This window comes from Dama dama, chromosome 13 (genome assembly GCF_033118175.1).
Source record: "Dama dama isolate Ldn47 chromosome 13, ASM3311817v1, whole genome shotgun sequence".
In the NCBI taxonomy this organism is placed as follows: domain Eukaryota; kingdom Metazoa; phylum Chordata; class Mammalia; order Artiodactyla; family Cervidae; genus Dama; species Dama dama.
The window spans coordinates 38,900,776-38,919,225 of NC_083693.1; the positions used below are offsets into that span (position 1 = coordinate 38,900,776).

The 18,450-nt window shown below is 50.0% G+C and overlaps 1 protein-coding gene across 1 annotated transcript in view; it reads right to left on the bottom strand.

Annotated features, from left to right (window-relative positions):
* The window catches only part of ACSBG1 (acyl-CoA synthetase bubblegum family member 1), a 99,729-nt gene that overhangs the window by 3,810 nt on the left and 77,469 nt on the right, over positions 1–18,450 (bottom strand). The window contains 8 exon segments of the mRNA XM_061159103.1: positions 530–760; positions 1,680–1,861; positions 2,791–2,967; positions 3,308–3,457; positions 3,547–3,627; positions 10,395–10,515; positions 10,815–10,903; positions 11,370–11,590. Of these exon segments, the coding sequence (XP_061015086.1) occupies positions 530–760; positions 1,680–1,861; positions 2,791–2,967; positions 3,308–3,457; positions 3,547–3,627; positions 10,395–10,515; positions 10,815–10,903; positions 11,370–11,590 (1,252 nt within the window).

The following is an 18,450-nucleotide window of genomic DNA, read 5'->3' on the forward strand; positions in this document are numbered from 1 at the left end:
AAGGTTTTCAGGTGAATGAATGAATGAATGAAGGGACAAAATCTTAATGGGATAACTTCAAGTGCTGTGATGGGCAGGCAGGGAGGGGAGATATTTAAGCACAACAGAGAATCCTTCAACTCACTCCCAAGAGCTGACTGCCTTCCCAGTTCACCAGAGGACTGGCCCAGTCCCCCCACCCAGCTCCCATCACAGCTGGAGCCTGGACCATCAACAATTCTGGGACACCCTCTAACACACCCCATGCTACCAGAGGGAGGGAACAAAGGGATGTTCCACCCTCAGAACACTGCTCAGGGAGCCTCTGGGCTGCAAGACTGTTTACATCCACAGACCCATGTGACACTGTCACAGGGACACCCCCACAAGACTCAGGCCTAGCAAATGGACTTGGCCCAAGATAGAGCTGTTGGCACTCAGGGATCCAAGGTCCAGTGGTCTGGGCCCAGGGTCCTAATCAGCAGATAGGCACCGACAGGTATCAGCAAAGATGTTCAGGTCAGCATATGTGTTAAAACCTGGGACACACCTGTAGAGCCGGTAGTTATAGGGGCTGGACATGAAGTGGGGGCCTGAGGTCTCACTGAGGCCGTAGCCCGCATATAAGCGGATGTTGAGGCCCAGGAAGAAGTGCTGTGTCTCCGCAGTCATGGGGGCTGCCCCGTAGAAGTTCTTCTGACACTTGGCAAAGCCTAGCGCCTGGCGGACCTTGGCTAGCACCAGGTAATCTGCCAGTCGGGTTGTGAAGGGCTTCAGATCGCTGGTGGGAGAGGGAGAATGGCTCACAGAAGACAACACATGCACACACATGCATTAAAAGGGAGGGGGTGGTCAGTGGGTACCCTGAATGGCAATTTCAGTTATCTACTCTGATTGATTAGTGGTGATGCTGAATCCATCACTAAATATTTTCAATATTGGCCCTTCCTATGAACATGAATGCATACATAGATGTATACATGTAGTTTTGTGCAAATACATCTTGAGCCAGGAAGTCAGAAAAACAGATTCAGTTGTATATGACAACACAGATGCACAAAAGTGCACACACAATAATATGCACATGCAGACACTTGAAGTATGTATGCATGGACACGTGTACACATGTGTCTGATCTCATTTGAAACCCTTGAATGAGTCGTTTACACATATTTACTTTTCACATCCATGCAAATGAAGTGGTACAGACACATGTACACATCACATGTGACACGATACAGTTTCACAGACACACTAGTGGTAGAAAACATTTCTAAATTGGAACAGATCAGATTTATGCTGTTGACCCTCCTACAGCACTGGGTGAGAATTTAAAAGCAGTCAAAAGGCTGTGGGCGGAAGATTGGGATGTTGGGAAGGCTAGAAAAGCCCCCATCACTGTGGCCTCTACTTGAGCCACCTCCTGAAGTCAGGAGTCCCCTCAGGAGACTGCCAGAACCTGCTCCCAGGGAGGTGAATGCTACTCCAGAGGGAGCAAGTCAGTCCTTGCAGTCAGAACCCAAAGATGGGGTTATTGTCTCCTGTGAGATCTGGGAGAACAGGGGCTCAAGCCCAGCCACTGATAGGGCCTCTGTAAAGGGGTCTAGACAAGCCCGGCCTCTCAGATCCTAGGTTGTGTCCCGGGGTTATGAGCCAGCCCTGCTGCCTCCCCTGGCCTCTTCTTCCCTGGCCCCCTGTACCTGCTCGGGCAGGTGAGGTTCTGCTCCAAGGTCACCGACATGGCCCAGAGCAGCATCTTGCGCCGGATGAAGCCAGACTGAGCCGCCACCTCCTGGATCCGCTCCATGATCTTCTCCCACACCCGAGGCACCCCCATGTGGGACGTGGGCTCCACCTCCCGCAGCGTGTTCACCAGACTCCCCTGTTCACCGCCAGCGAGAGACAGGCATGTGGCAGAGAGCCAGCTGGGAGCCAGGAGGCCTGTCCCCAGAGTCAGCGTACACCCGGGCAGGCCGCCTGCACACAGGCAGTAGCACAGGTGCACACCATGCAACTCACGTCACATACTATTGGCTAGGACTCAACAGCCATCCCTTCCCCGCTCCTCTTTGTTAACAGAACCCTGCTGTTGCTCAGGTACTCGGGTGGCCAGTCCTGGTGGCAGTGACTTTTCTATCAGTCTAACTCAGACATGGTCATCTCATTCCCCTAAGCAGTGACTGGGCTTCCCAGGTGGTGCTAGTGGTAGAGAGTCCACCTGCTAAAGCAGAAGACAGAAGAGACGCAGGTTCAGTCCCTGAGTTGGGAAGATCCCCTGGAGGAGGGCATGGCAACCCACTCCAGTGTTATTGCCTGGAGAATCCCATTGACAGAGGATCCTGGTCACTTACAGTCCATAGGGTCACAAAGAGTTGTACATGACTAAAGTGACTTAATACGCACACACACTAGCAGTGACTAGTTGAGGAATGGATGTGGGACATGATTTGGGCCAATGTGGGGGGAGGAAGAAGTCTGCTAGGGGGCTTCTGGGGACATTCTCCTCACGGAAAAAAGGAGCCCAAGCACAGGTGTAGTGTAGGAGACCGTGATGCAGCGCAGGGCTGTGGCTGTCTGTGACCATCCTGTGATCTTACACTGAGGGTGTCCTGTCCTTGACAGTGCTGCGGACCCACAGAACCACTCTGACTCAACTTCCCTGTACATAATATCACTAAGTTCTCTTCCTGTGTGGTCATCTGAGTTAGGCTGTGAACACACAGGGGACCGGCAGGCTCACAAATGCTTGCACAGGGCCCACAGACACAAGCACACACATGGGCACACCTATAGGCAGAGAGGCAGACTGACCTTCAGAGCATCGGGCTCGGCAAAGCAGACCTGGGCCCCCCACTGGATGCCTGTCCACAGGTCATAGATCTGGGCGGCAATGTGGCTGAGAGGCAGGTAGCTTACCACCACCTCTTGCTGGATTTCCGCAGGTTGGATGTCACCGGCCTGGCTGCCATACCGTGCCGTCCATGTGATCTGGAGGATGGGCAGATGGGCCTCAGGCGGTGTCTTCAAGTTAGCTCTGGAAGTGCCCACAGCTGCGGCCACCCTAGGAGCTTGGGGTACTTCTTTGGAGTGTTCTTTGAACATCTTCCTGGGTATCTCTGCAGGAACCCCTCTGGGCCAGGCCTTACCCTTCCATCCCCCTCCACTTTGCTGGGCTCAATCTGGACCACAGACTTAAGAGCTGTCGTGCTTATCTCAGATCCCTGTATGGAGGGGCTGAAGGAGTCCCCTCGAGGGCTGCTGGGGAAAGGCCACTCACTGCCCAGGCCCCCCCTCTGCCCACCCCCACGCATCTGGGTCTCCGTCCTACATTGTCCTGACTCAGCATCACACCCTTGGGCTTCCCAGTAGTGCCTGACGTGTAGACCAGTGCGCAGCACTGGTTAGGCTTCTGGGCATTGATGATGGTGTCCAGGGCCTCCTCAGGCACCTCATTCCCCAGCTCCATGAACTCCTCCATCTGCACCAGGTGGGGGAGTGGGGGCAGTCCAGGTGAGCTGGGTGGGCTCACACAGGCCCCACCTTCCCCCCAGGTCACTCTACCCATACCGTGTACACGCTGGGCATCTGTGTCGGAGGAGGTTCTCCATATATCACTACTGCCTTCAGATGTGGGAGGTTTTTCCAGATCTGTGTTGACAGAGAAAATAAGTGGGGTTTCATTAAAAATAAAAGCCACTTCTTAAGAAGAGCTCCATCCCCAGGTGTTACCCAGCCTGGCAGGCGCCTTGTGGCAAAGGTTGTTGGTCCCCAACTCTGACCTTTGACTCAGCAGGACATCTGCCACCCTTAATGCCTGGTTTCCCATCATGAGAACTTTGGAGCATCAGAGGTGGAACAAACAGGGGGCAGGGAATGACTTCCATTAAAGGAAAGCCAGACAAGCTGGGGCCTGGCTGAGCGGAGCAGAGGACTGTGTAACTATGGAAGAGAGAAGCAGAGAGGAAGGGGTAGAGGATATCAGAACTCAGTTATCTCATGAGCTGAGGTGTCGAGGTCACAGTTCAGGAAAGCTAGGGTGCCTAGAATTTGTGAGATTGAAAACCAGACAGGAGAGAACTGGAAGAGAAAGAGTTCGGTGAATCTTTTAGGTGTCTTCTTGAGTCTTTGGTGGAATACCAATCCGCACAGGCATAGGTGAAACTTCATGAAACTGGAAGAAGAACAGATGCTGGAGAAAGACCAATGGCTGGGGCTAGAAGACAGACAAGAGCTTGTATGGGGCCAGAGATATTCATGTTTCCATCAGCCAGAGTGAAGGGCCCTTAGGAGGTATGAAATACAGACTTCAGAAGCGACAAGTGTTAGTTATGGGGCTAAATTAGCCTTAGAGGAAAGGCTATGTAAACCTGCCCTGAAAGGCTTCATTAAACACAAGTTTCAAAGCGAAGTTGAGAAAGAGAAAAAAACTGGGATAAATTAACATGGGGGAGAAAACTAAGAAACCTAACATATATGTAATTGGAGTCCCAGGAAACATTTTTAATTGAAAAAAGTCTGAGAAATTTCTAAATTTGATTAAAACTATAAATCCATCAATTCAAGACTCCCAGTGCATCCCAACAGGATAATCACAAAGAAAACCATGCCAAGACACAGCATGATCCAACTGCTGAAAACCAGTGATAAAGGAAAAAATCTTAAAAGAGGTCAGAGAAACAAGATATACCATGTGGAAAGGAACAAAGATAAGAAAGTATAGACTGTTTATCAGAAGTTATGCAAAGTAGAAAACATTGGGATGGAGTCTTTAAAGAGCTAAGAGGAAAAACAAAAGAAACCCCATCAACCCTGAATTCTAAACCAAGTGAAAATACCTATCGAAAAATGAAGGCAAAAATGAGAAACTGACAGAAGGCATTGCCCTTGGACTTGTATTCCAAGAAATGTTGAAGAAAATTCTTTAGGAGGAAGGAAGACAAACCAGATGAAAACTCGGGGAGGACATGAAGGGATGAAGAGAGCCAGAAATGGCAAATATGTGGGTAAACCAAAAAGAGACATCTTCTCTTTCTTTAAAAAAATTTTTGAATGATACATGGCTATTTAAATACTACATTGCAGTGACTTCTCTGGTGGGTCCAGTGGCTAAGACTCCGTTCTCCCAGTGCATGGGGCCCAGGTTTAATCCCTGGTCAGGGAACTAGATCCCACATGTCAAAACGAAGAGTTGAGCTTCCATGCCACAATGGAGATCGAAGATCCCAAGTGCTGCAACTAAGATTTGACATAGCCAAATAAATAAATAAGTAAGTAAATAAAATACTACATTGCGGGGGTTATAACTTACATAGAAGTTGAGTATGAATGACAATAGCACAAAGTATGGAACGGGGACACAAGTACACTGCTGTAAGATTCATATGTCACTTGCAAAGCAGTACAACATTACATTCTAACAGTATTTGAAAGTAGACTGCGATGCATTAAAGATGCATATTGTAAGCCCTAGAGCAAACACTAGAGGGAGAACTGAGAAGTCAGTAGATAGAACGGAATGAAAGTGAAAGTGTCAGTCGCTCAGTCGTGTCCCACTCTTTATGACCCCATAGACTGTAGCCCACCAGGCTCCTCTGTCCATGGAATTTTTCTGAAAAGAATACTGGAGTGGGTTGCCATTCCCTTCTCCAGGGGATTTTTCTGACCCAGGGATTGAACCCACATCTGTTGCATTGCAGGCAAATTCTTTATCATCTGAGCCACCAGTCATTCAGTTGTGTCAGACTCTTTGCAACCCCATGGACTGCAGCACGCCAGGCCTCCCTGTCCATACCAACTCCCGGAGTTTACTCAAACTCATGTCCATTGAGTCAGTGATGCCATCCAACCATCTCATCCTCTGTCGTCCCCTTCTCCTCTGGTCTTCAATCTTTTGCAGCATCAGGGTCTTTTTGAGCCAGTTCTTCACAGCAGGTGGCCAAAGTATTGGAGTTTCAGCTTCAACATCAGTCCTTCCAATGAATATTCAGGACTGATCTCCTTTAGGATGGACTGGTTGGCTCTCCTTGCTGTCCAAGGCGCTCTCAAGAGTCTTCTCCAAAACCACAGTTCAAAAGCATCAATTCTTCGGTGCTCAGCTTTCTTTATAGTCCAACTCTCACATCCATTCATGACCACTGGAAAAACCATAGCCTTGACTAGATGGACCTTTGTTGGCAAAGTAATGTCTCTGCTTTTCAATATGCTATCTAGGTTGGTCATAACTTTTCTTCCAAGGAGCAAGTGTCTTTTAACTGCATGGCTGCAGTCACCATCTGCAGTGATTTTGGAGGCCAAAAAAATAAAGTCTCTCACTGTTTCCACTGTTTCCCCATTTTTTGCCATGAAGTGATGGGACCAGATGCCATGATGTTAGTTTTCTGAATGCTGAGTTTTAAGCCAACTTTTTCACTCTCCTCTTTCACTTTCATCAAGAGGCTCTTCAATTCCTCACTTTCTGCCATAAAGGTGGTGTCATCTGCGTATCTGAGGTTATTGATATTTCTCCCGGCAATCTTGATTCCAGCTTGTGCTTCATCCAGCCCAACATTTCTCATGATGTACTCTGCATGTAAGTCAAATAAGCAGGGTGACAACATACAGCCTTGACGTACTCCTTACCCAATTTGGAACCAGTCTGTTGTTCCATGTCCAGTTCTAACTGTTGCTTCTTGACCTGCATACAGATTTCTCAGGAGGCAGGTCAGTGGTCTGGTATTCCCATCTCTTTCAGAATTTTCCACAGTTTATTGTGATCCACACAGTCAAAGGCTTTGGCGTAGTCGATAAAGCAGAAGTAGGTGTTTTCTGGAACTCTCTTGCTTTTTCAATGATCCAGCGGATTTTGGCAATTTGATCTCTGGTTCCTCTGCCTTTTCTAAATCAAGCTTGAACATCTGGAAGTTCATGGTTCACGTACTGTTGAAGCCTGGCTTGGAGAATTTTGAACCACCAGGGAAACCTATAGAATGGAATACTCAAAAATAAAACGAAAACAAAAAACTCCATTCAAAAGAAATCACGAGAGAGGAGAAAAGGATCAAGGGATGGATGGGATCAAAGAACAAATAGGAAAGAACCAAGTGGTAGTTTTATAGACAATTTTGTCAGACTAGATAAAAAGTATGACTCAACTATACGCTGTCTATAAGAGACCTGCTTTAAATATAAGGACATATGTGGGTTAAAAGAAAAACAGTGCAAAAATGTATACCATGCAAACATTGATCAGAAGAAATCTGCAGTGGCTATATTTATATAAGACAAAGTAGCTTTGGAAGAGTGGTTCTCAGAGGTAAAGAAGGACATTTCTTAATTATAAAGTGGTTAAGTCATCCAGATGACATTACAACATAACTATGTACATACATGACAGAGTTTCAAAATACACAAAGCAAAACCAGATTTAAAAGGATAAATAAATAATCCACAATAATAATTGAGATTTCAACCCTCAGTATTTGTTACAAATAGAAAAAAGAGATAGAAAATTAACAGGGATATAGACGATTTAAAAAACATATCCATCAAGTTGACATTATTAACATTTATAGAACATTCTACCCAACAAACTGAAGAATGCACATTCATTCAAATATGCATGGAACAGTCACCAACATAGGCCAGTTTTCTATCTACCGCATCTACTTGGTACAATCAGGGTGTTTCAGGTAGCAAAGAGCCCCAGATGATGAGAGAGAGTTCTTTCTTTGGAAAAGAATCCTAACTGATCAATTAGAAAACCAGTGTTTTCCCATGGCTCAAGTATTCAATAATAATTAATTCAGGCAAAGTTCATCAGTGGAGAGTGATGGGGAATGTTGTAGTGGATGAGCAGGTGGCCACCCGAATCCAGGGAATGAAGCTCAGCATCAGTATAAGCAGTACTCCCTGACATCACATGCCTCTTGAAGCTGTGCAATGGGAAGTACACAGCACCACCTACGGGGTGTTTTTGCCAATTACCATCTAATCTGAAGGGCATCAAGGCTTGCGATCTAACAGGAAGTGTGGAGGTTACAGGGACAAGCTACACAACAGCTCAGGACGGCTGACCTAGTTTCTGCAGCATGTCTATGACAGAGGCTCTCACCACTTGAGCCTGTGTCAGAATCACCAGGAGGCGTGGGCCCCACACCCTGTTTTTTAGAATCCGTAGGTCTGGGTGGGTTCTGAAACTAAGTTCCTGGGTGATGTGACTCGTCCTGGACTGCACTGGTCTATGGGACAGGACAAAAGGTGGGGGCTTTGTTTTGAATTAAAAGACTCTTAAGAGACACCACCAAAGGCAACACATAGGCCTGGTTTAGATCTTGATTCAAACGAATTGCCTGGAAAAACACATTGTCGGTATTAGACGATAGGAAAGAATTCTTTGACTAGTGTAAATAAAGGTGATAAAGTTATTGTGATGAAGGAACTGTCTTATGTTTTATAAATATTGAGCTATTTAGGGGGTGAAATGCTGTGATGTCAGAGATTTGCCTTCAAATGCTTCACACTGATGGGTGTGATGGGAAAACATTGATGATTATTAAATCTGGATGATCACTCTATGAGGGTCCACTATACTCTTCCCTCTATTTCTGTTTGTCTGGAAAGTTTCAGAACACAAATTTTAAGTAATTGCCTAGGGTGGACATTTCTGATTCAGTAGGTCTGGGCCTCGGTTTCTTCAGTGGTGAATGGGGCAAGGGGAGGACGTTTGGATCAGATCAACCGTCTATGCAGAGGGGGTTGTCTCCCTGAGGGAGGGGGCAAAAATCTATTTGGGGGAGTGTTTTTTTTAATTAAAAAAATTCTTTTTTTGGCCATGCAGCGTGTGGGATCTTAGTTCCTCAACCAATGATCGAACCTGTGCCCCCCTGCATTGGAAGCACTGGGCCTCCAGGGAAGTCACTATGGGGGGCTTTTTATAGTTCTACCACCCTCCCCAACCTGAGTGCCCACGTTGAGGGGTATGTGACTCCCTTGGGCGAGGCTGAGGAGGTGAACTAACCATTGCTACTTAGCAGGTGAGGCTCCTGCCAACTTGGTTCTCAAGGAATCTTAAACCACTGGGGTCTCCGGGAAAGCTGGCCTGGGTCAGGGGCCTCTGGCATCTATGAAGAATCTAAACCTGAGCGAATCAGGGTCCCACTGAGTCCTAGGGGCCTGGTACACCCCTGCTATGCACTATTCTCTAAATATTTGTCAGCTTTCTATTAAGTGAGGGCTTCCCTTGGATCTCAGCTGGTAAAGAATCCGCCTGCAATGCAGGAGACCCCGGTTCAATTCCTGGGTTGGGAAGATTCCCCAGGAGAAGGGAAAGACTTCTTTCCCACTCCAGTATTCTGGCCTGGAGAATTCCCATGGACAGAGGAGCCCGGCAGGCTACAATCCATAGGGTTGCAGAGAGTCGGACACAACTGAAGTGATCTGGGACACTCTATTAAGTGAAGGGTCTGAGTGCTTGGGGAGGGCAAGGAAGGGGGTGCTAAGGACAGCCCAGCCTCACCTCAGCCTCTCAGAGTGGTTCACTCTGGACCACCTCCTCTGCACCCAGACTGCCTCTCCCCAACTCAAGCATTGATCCAAGTCAGATAGAACGGAGGCACTCGGAATGAGAGAACCGTGGAAACACAGGGTTCAAAAGGAGTGGAGACGGAAAAGGACTTCTCCACTTGAGCTGAGGGAGGCCATCTAGTCTGACCAGTCTGGGGCTCCAGGTCCCACTGTCCCAGGAGGTTGGAGACCACTTCTCCCGCCCTCAGGTGCAGGGGTGTCTGAGGTCCAGGTGACAGCTCCAGAACCAGGGCCAAGTCAACCCAGAGGAAGCCTCTCTGAGATGCCAGCAGCCACGGAGGGCCTTGCAGGCTGCTGGGTACAGCTGGGGCACAGAGGTGTCCTCAGGCCACTGAATGCCAGCGTGGTGCACATGGGGACAGGGCCAATCAGGAAGGGGCCTTAAATGGATCAGGAGGCATCAGTGCTCTAGAAAGTGCCAGCTGCCCCAAGAGGCACTTTTGAGCTCCTACTGTGCCCTACAGTCTCTAGAATATGCTGCAGCACTTGCTCTGGCTTGGCCCAAGACCCACCCTGTGGCAGCCTGTACCCCCACTCCCCACCGAGACTCAGACTTGAGTGCTCACGTGTCAGAGCCCTGAACCACCCTCAGGGCACTCAACGCTTCCCTGAAGCGAAAGCCATGAAGGGCCATGGGCTGGCTGGGGGGGATGAGGGGTATGTTCCTTGAGCTTCCTGGGCCTCAGTTTTCAGACCTGACAAATGGGTCGGCGGCCATTGCCCTGCTGTGCTAATGTGTGCGTGTGCCGGGCAGGATTGCTGTTGAGGATGATGGGTGACTCTGGCAGGGAAGGTGGAGGTCTGTGAGGATGCCTAGCCTGACCCTTGTGGTTGTTGCCCCCTTTCCCCCAAACCTTCAGGATCTTTTCCAGCTGCTTCTGCGTGTCAACCATGATGATGTTGGCGCGGCAGTCATAGGCGATATACTGGCAGGCCTCAGGGGAGCTGGTCGTGTAGATGCCGGTGATGATGCCACTGTCAGAGACCCGGGAGGATGCGTGTCTGGGCGAGTACAGTGGCCCAACCCCTCAGCCCCGACCCTTGCCCAACACACCCATGGCCCCTGACCCCAGAGAGCTCCCATGGCCGGTCAGGCAGCTCAGCACAGCTGCCCTGGGCAGAAGGGGACAAAAGCGGGTCTAGAGGGGGCCCCAGGGAAGAGATGGGATGTTGGGGAGGGGGTGAGGGGCTCCTAAAAAGAGATTAAAACCCTCTCTTCACTCTCTGTCCCCCTCCAACCCACTGGAGACTCTGCCCCTCCCGCAGCCACTCACCCTGCGAATACTGCGCCCACTGCTGAGAAGAACCACTCCGGGGAGTTGAAGGCGAGGACGGCCACGCTGTGGGCCCGCTCCAGGCCAAGCTCCAGGCCAAAGATAGACAGGCCAGGTCAACCAGCAGGAAAGGGGCCTCTCATTCTCACCAAACCCCCCTTCCAGACAGCAGGGGACTCTGCCGGCCCACCTCAGGGACCAGCTCCCAGGGTCAGAGTGTGCCCTGGGGGACCAGCCACTCAACAGCCCTTGCTGCCCCTCCCAGGCCTTCCCGGGGTTCCCACCCCTCAGCGCAGTGCACCAGGCTTCCCAGCCCCCCTTGAGCGGGACAACAAATAAGAAGTTCATGCCACGTCCTGGCACATAGTAAGGGTCCACTGTACATAAACCCTCGGCCCCAAGCCAGAATGGACCATTAGCTCAATGACCAGGATGATTTTACAGTGGTCCTTTCTAAGGGCTTGCCCAGTGGGGCATCGGAAGGAGGTCTGTGAAGGCCAGAACTGGAGGCAGGGCTGGGGAAGGGAGAGTCCAGGCCTTGGGCAGCTCCCTCACCTTCAGGAAGCCCTTGGCGGCTTTGCGGGCCAGCAGGTAGTACTGGGTGTAGGAGATGTGTTCCCACGTGCCCTGCTGCTTGAAGCCCATAGCACTGAGGTCCCCATACTTGTCCAGAGCCGTGGAGAACATCTGATGAACAGTGCGGGGAGTCTGCGAGCAGATGGGGTCTATGCGTAGGCGGACACGCCCGTCGGCCCGAGTCGTCCATAGCGCCTCCTCTGCAGGGTCGGGGAGACCACAGCTTGTATCTTGCCAGCCAGGGCTTGTCCCCAGGGGATTCCCTGCTCCTCCCCTGGGCAGAGCTCCCGGCCTCTGGTTCCCACAATGCCTTGAGCTCTGAGCTATGAGGGCTGGCAGACTCGTGAGGAGGCTGCCTGGAAGGGGATGCCCGACAGGCTTGAGGGATGGGCAAGGCTCTAGGGAGGCAGCAATGAAGAGGGCGGGCAGAAGGAGGCCTTGGGGACCCTAGACATTTTTCCGCTAGGGTCCATCATGCCAGCTGGAATTTGCCCCCTGAGGCTGGGCAGTCAGCAGTGGATTTGGGGGTTGCCCCAGAAAAGCAGGACTCTCAGATCCTCTGGGGTTTCTAACCCTTCCTCTGTCTCCTAAGAAGCAGTTGGGGACAGACCCAAATGGCAGAAGATCAGAACATCAAAAATAGCAACACTTCCAGGGGACTAGAGGAGACTGGAAACTAGCAGGCTCTGATCACTAGCCTGGACAATTTCCCAGTCCCACGAAATAATCTAACCATCTCTTTGCTCATCCCTGCCAGGGCCAGGCCCCATGTGAATAGCTCACGTGGGGATCTCATCTCATCTGCACAACATGGGTCTGGTAGTCCCATTTTACAGATGGGGCGGCTGCAGCTCAGTGAGGTTCAGTCATTTTCCCATGCCTGACACTGTCCCGGGTACCACCTACCCATTAAGTTTACTGAGTGCAATAGGTGGGACCAGAGCCTTAGCATTTAGTCCATGAGATGTGGGGTGAGCTATTTGACCTCTGAGACTGTTTTTTCGGGGGAAAGGTGAGGGTTTAGTTCTCAGGGATGTTATGAGGGTCAAAAGAATGAAAGAGCTTCGGCATGTAGTTGGTGCCCAATAAATGCACCCCTTGCTCTTCCTCCCTTTTTCCAGATCATTTGCAAAGGAGACATGGATGGGTGGTCTAGACACTTGTCCATGGGACTGCCTTCTGGGGCCAGAGTCATCATTCTACAAAGGTGAGTCATGGGTGAGGGAGTGAGGACCACAGGGGCTACTGCGCCACCTGCTGGTCAACCCTCTCTGAGATGGAGAGGTCACACTTCCTTGGGCATCCGTCTTGAGGCAAGACCAACAGTGAGCTGTATGACAGACGGTTCTGAGGCAGCCAGCAGATGGACCTTGTCTCTTCCTTCAATCTTCTAGGGTTTCATGTGAACCCTGAAGTTGGCAGAAAGAGGTGGAGGCCCTGGGGCTGGGACAGAAGAGCCCATCCTTCCTCCCATGGAGGCCAAGGATGAGGGAAAAGGGGACATGGGTGCTTAGTTGCTCCGTCATGCCTGAATCTTTGGGACCCTTTGGACTGTAGCCTGCCAGGCTCCTTTGTCCGTGGAATTCTCCAGGCAAGAATACTGGAGTGGGTTGCCATTTCCTCCTCCAGGCAACCTTCCCAACCCAGGGATTGAACCCACGTCTCCTGCATTGCAGGTGGATTCTTTACCCACTGAGCCACCAGAGAAGCCATTAAAAGGGGACATATCCAGGCCCAAATAGGAAAACAGAATGTCTGGGGCAGGGGCATGGCTGCTTGGAAATGCAGGCTCGGGCAGAGAGAAGGTCACCCAGTGCCAGGCAGTGTGTACTGTTGAAGGCCAAGACCAGGCTGGCTGGCCTCCATGGCTGCCTTCTCTGACAGAGGCCCATCTCCAGCCGCTGCTGGATCCCCGCGCCCCCTAGTGGAGGTTTGAGTCAGCGCCTGCTGAGGAGCCCTCTCCAATTACTCCTTCGACTTCTCCAAGCGCCTTCTTCCAGGTTCTTCTTCCTGGAACCCCAGCCTGGCAGACCCCAGAGATCAACCTCTTTACAGTCTCCAACCCCTGCAGTTTGTGCAAGTCCGTTCACATGAGCAGACCAGGGGAAAGACACAGCCTGTAGAGTCAGGTCAACCTAGGTTCAAATTCCGTTCTGCCATTTCCTGTTGCGTGATTTTGGCAAGTCTTTCTCCTCCCAGCTCCATTTGAATAGTCTTCAAGCGCAAAGGGCTGGCAAGAGAGACCAGAGCCTTATACAGGTGGAAGGAATATAAAATGGTGCGACCATGTTGGTAGACAGTTAGGCAGTTTCTTAAAAAATTAAACTTACATCTACTAGGCTGCTGCTGCTGCTAGGTCGCTTCAGTAATGTCCGACTCTGTGCGACCCCATAGACGGCAGCCCATCAGGCTCCTCTGTCCCTGGGGTTCTCCTATACAACCCAGCAATTCCATTCTTAGGTATCTACCCATGAGAAATGAAAGTACATACCCCACAAAGACTTGTACAGGAGCATTCATAGCAGCATGAGTTACAGAAGGCAAGAGGTGGGAACAACAAATGTCCATCTGCTGGGAAGGGAGCTATGGCCTCTCCAGCCAAGAGAACACTATTTGGCTCTCCAAAGGAACACAGTGCTGATACAGGCAACACCATGAATGAAACTCAAAACAGATCTGGTGAAAGAAGCCAAAAGCAAAGGACCACATATTGTCTGATTTCATTTATATGATATGTCCAGAAAAGGTGGAAATGATAGAAAGCAGATGAGAGGTGGCCTGGGACTTGGGAATGGGGAATGACCACAAATTTGCATCAGGGGTCTTTTTGGAGTGATGGAAATGTTCTAAAATTGAATTGCAATGAGGCTGGTACAAGTGCAAATTTGCTAAAAATCATTGAAAAGGTGACTTTTTCAATGAAAAAGTGAAAAATCATAGTATTCACAATGGGCAAATTTGATGGCATATAATGTATACCTGAATAAAACTGCTTTTAAAAATGGAAGGATGGGAGGAAATGAAATTCCCTGGTAGTCTAGTGGTTAGGACTCTGCAGTTTCATTGTCAAGGGCCCTGGTTTGATCCCTGGTTGGGGATCCCACAAGACATGACATGCAGCCAGAAAAAAAAAAAAGGAGGAAGAATGCTAACACCACCCCCCAAATTGGCACAAGAATTCTGTAAGGTAGCCCAACCAGCATGCCCAGAGTCTGCCAGTCACTTTCCAGTAGCTGGTAGCTGTCTTCCCTTTCCTGATACAGGTTCTTCTTGGTGCTTAGGACTGAAAAGGTATATTTTCCTGTGGGCATTCTAGCTGCTCAGGTTCCACTACATTTGCCTGTTCCCCCAGGCTTGCCAAGAGAAAGAGAGATAAGTCTTACAACCTCTTGTGAAAGCTTCCCTCAGCCAAGAGTTTTCACTTATCACTTTTTAAGTTATAATCTTTTTAAAAAAATCACAAAACTATATATTTGTTCTAAGAAACAGGAAATGTTAGAAGTACATAATATAAAAATGGATAGGTCTTCCTTAAGTCTAGATAATCACTGTTGCCATTTGGTGTATGTCCTGGGTATACAGGGGCTTCCTAGGTGGCACTAGGGGTAAAGAACCCGCCTCCCAATGCAGGAGACCTTAGAGACGTGGGTTCGATCCCAGGGTCGGGAAGATCCCCTGGAGAAGAGAATGGCAACCCACTCCAGTATTCTTGCCTGGAGTATCCCATAGAGAGAGGAGTCTGGCAGCTGCAGTCCATGGGGTCGCACAGAGTCAGACATGACTGAAACAACTTAGCACACACTCACGCACTGTGTATATAAATATATGTACAAGGAATTAGTTTTAATTTTGTGGCTGTTGTCATTTTAGCCAAAGGGGGAAAAAAGAATCATGTTACTATTGTATTAATCAAGGGTAGCAAATCCAAAATGCCAACAGGGGCCAGGTAAGTAATGTATCAACATCAATAAAAAATAATGTATAATACTAAACAATAAATAAATGAATTGCCCCAGGATTTGCAAGTGAAACTCAGAGGCACAGTCTTCCTTTTCACAAAGAAATAGGCTCCCTCTCATTTTCTTTGAGATATATGGGTCCTGTAGTCCACCTTTTGTTTCTCTGTTTTTGACAAAGACAGAGAACAGTGCAATATTTCGCTAAGGGAAGCTATAATACAAGGACAGTGACCATTGCCCTGACCCCAGACTCAGGGTCAGGGAGGCAACAGGGAGTGGCGGAGACTGGCAGGGGGATACAAGCCTCATCTAAAGGGGGCAGCTGCTCCTTGGCTCTAGGATTTGGTGCCCAGGAAGAATGGAAAGCAAGAGCTACCTGAAATCTGGGTGTTTAAGTAGAATCACTTGATTTTTTAATGTTGCTCACACTTTAAAAAAATGTTATATGGACCCAATCAAACATCATCATTATCCAAATCATCCATCTTTAGCTTTTGCGACATTAATGTCTATCTCTCAGGACTTCCCTAGTGGTCCAGTGGTTAAGAATCTGCCTTGCAATGCAGGGGATATGGGGTCAATCCTTGGTCAGGGAACTAAGATCCCATGTACTGCAGAGCAACTAACCTGGCAAGCCGCAGCTAGAGAGTCTGTCTGTCACAGTGAAATATCCCAAGGGCTGCAACTAAGACCTGGTGCAGCCAAATAATATTAACTTTTAAAAATCTAGCAAAACAAAAGATTTTAACTTAAAAAAAAAATCTCTCTTTCTCTCCCTCATTGTGTGTGTGTGGCTGCATATTACTTCATTGGCCATATCAATTTCATAACATAATGTACATATCATAACCGCCTCCCCACTGAAAGATACTCAAATGATTTCCAGCCTTCAGCCCGGTTCTAGGCTTTCCTAAGGATGGATTTCTAGAAGTGGGTTTACTGCATCTGAAAAAAAAAGCACTTAAATTTTGATGGCTATTTTGGATAGAGTTCCTTTATCTGGTTTTTTCCTCTCCTGCAGATTACATGGTTCTGTCTTTTTGCTGCATTGGGGTTTTTTTTTTTTTTTTTTTTTTTAGCTCAGATGGTAAAGAATCTGCCTGCAATGCAGGAGACCTTGGTTGGATCCCTGGCTTGGGAAGATGCCCTGGAGGAGGAAATGGGAACCCACTCCAGTATTCTTGCCTGGAAAATCCCATGAACAGAGGAGCCTGGCGGGCTGCAGTCCATGGGGTCACAAAGAGTCAGACACGACTGAGCAGCTAACACACACATACCTCTCTTTTTACCCATGGTGCCTATGATTCAGGGATAAGTTGTCTCACCTCCTTCTTAGAAGAAGAAAAGAAGGAACGGACAAGGGAAGGAAAGGCAGTGGGTCTGCGAGTTCAGTCTCCTCTCAGCCTGGCTGCTTTGGGACAGGGATGAAAGCCCTGGCCCCTGGGGGAACCACGCCCTTCAGGAAGTGGGACCGGGCAGCTTGGCTCCGGCCTGGCCTTTTCTACGTTCACTGCACAGGCTCAGCTGTCGGAACCCCCAGACCACCAGAAGAGGAGACTGGTGGGAAGGGGTCTACCCTGCCCCTGGCCTCCCAGAGAGAGGCCCCATCATCGTCCTTCCCATGAAGGAGTTAAAAGGGTCACAGCTCCCGTTTACTGAGCACCCGCCTGCGCCGAGTGGGCTGCATGCCATCCGGTTGTGTGACCTCACACTGAACAACCTTCCATATTGTGCCGTAGCTGACTCTATGACTCTCAGAGAGGCTAAGCCATAGCTGGCAGAGCTGGGATCCCCACCCACAGTCTGACTCCCAAATCCACGCTGGGGTTGCGGTAGGGTTCCAGGCTGACCCCAGCACCCACACCTCCCCTGGGAAAGGACCGTCCCGTCTCCTACCTAAGTCCTATGCTCAAGCTCAGGCTCGGTGACCCTGGGCAGCTATGATCTCTGGCCACTTCCTCTTCCTACATTCCAGAGGTTCCCAGAGCCACCTTTCTTAACCAACATCTGACCTGCTCAAAGCCTCCACATCTCTTCTTGACCACAGGGTGATGCCCTCACCGTGGTCTCTAAGGAAGTCCCTCCCCAGAGGGGCTCGCCAGCCTTTGCCACCTAGACATGGCCAGCCTGAGCTGCTCCCAGTGCCCTGCATTCCTGCCCACCCAGTGCCTTTGCCCAGGCTGTGACTCTGCCTTGAACACCCTTCTTCCATCACACCCCCCTCTCCTGCCCTTCAGGCCCCAAGCGCAACCCCCTCACTGAGGACTTCAGTGCCCAAGCCTCACTGCGGGCCGAGTCCTGGTCGGATCTGCCTCTCCCACCAGGCTAGCGGCTCTCCAAGGCAGGTCTGACTCCTCCCTGGGTCCTGAGCACAGAAGGCTGGCTCTGAGTAGAGGTCAGGGGGCCTTTAGGGAAGCATGACTCAGCCTCTGTCCCATCCCGATCCCAGAGGGCTGGACTGAATGACTGTTTGTCCAGGGCACCCAGGCCTTCCCCTCCCTCCCGGCCTCCCTTCTCCCCAGGTGGCCTGAGGGTGGTGCAGGACACATTGCTGCCCAGGTATAGAGAGAGGTGGGCTCCCAGAGCAGGTGCCTGCTCCAGCGGCCCATGCCAGGCTGAACCTCTGTCCTGAGAGCCCCTAGGTAGGGCTGGCAAGACCCAGCCTTGCCCAGTGTCCTCCTGAGTCCACCATAACTCTGTGGCCTTGGGCTTAGGAACTGATAGGAAGGAAGGTAGATGAGTCCACCTGCCTGAGGTGTCTCATCCGTCCTCCCTTCTCATGTTCTGTTTCTCATATCTATGCATCCCCATCTCTGGGCCTTTGCTCACATCATTTCCTCTCCCAATCTCATCTCTGTCAGAGGAGAAATCTCCGGATAGCATGTTGGAAGATCCAGTCTTAGCTATCAGCAAGGTGGCCAGAGCAGTCAGAAGGGTCCCTTGCCTATGAAGCACTGACTCTTGGACATCGACCCCGCTCCCCTGGCCACAGCGATGAGACCAGAACCCCATGCCTGCACAGGGGCCATGAGGTCACTATGCAGGGTCCTGTAGGAATGCTCCTTGCGGGTCCCTCCTGCAGAGATCATGACAGACCTGCA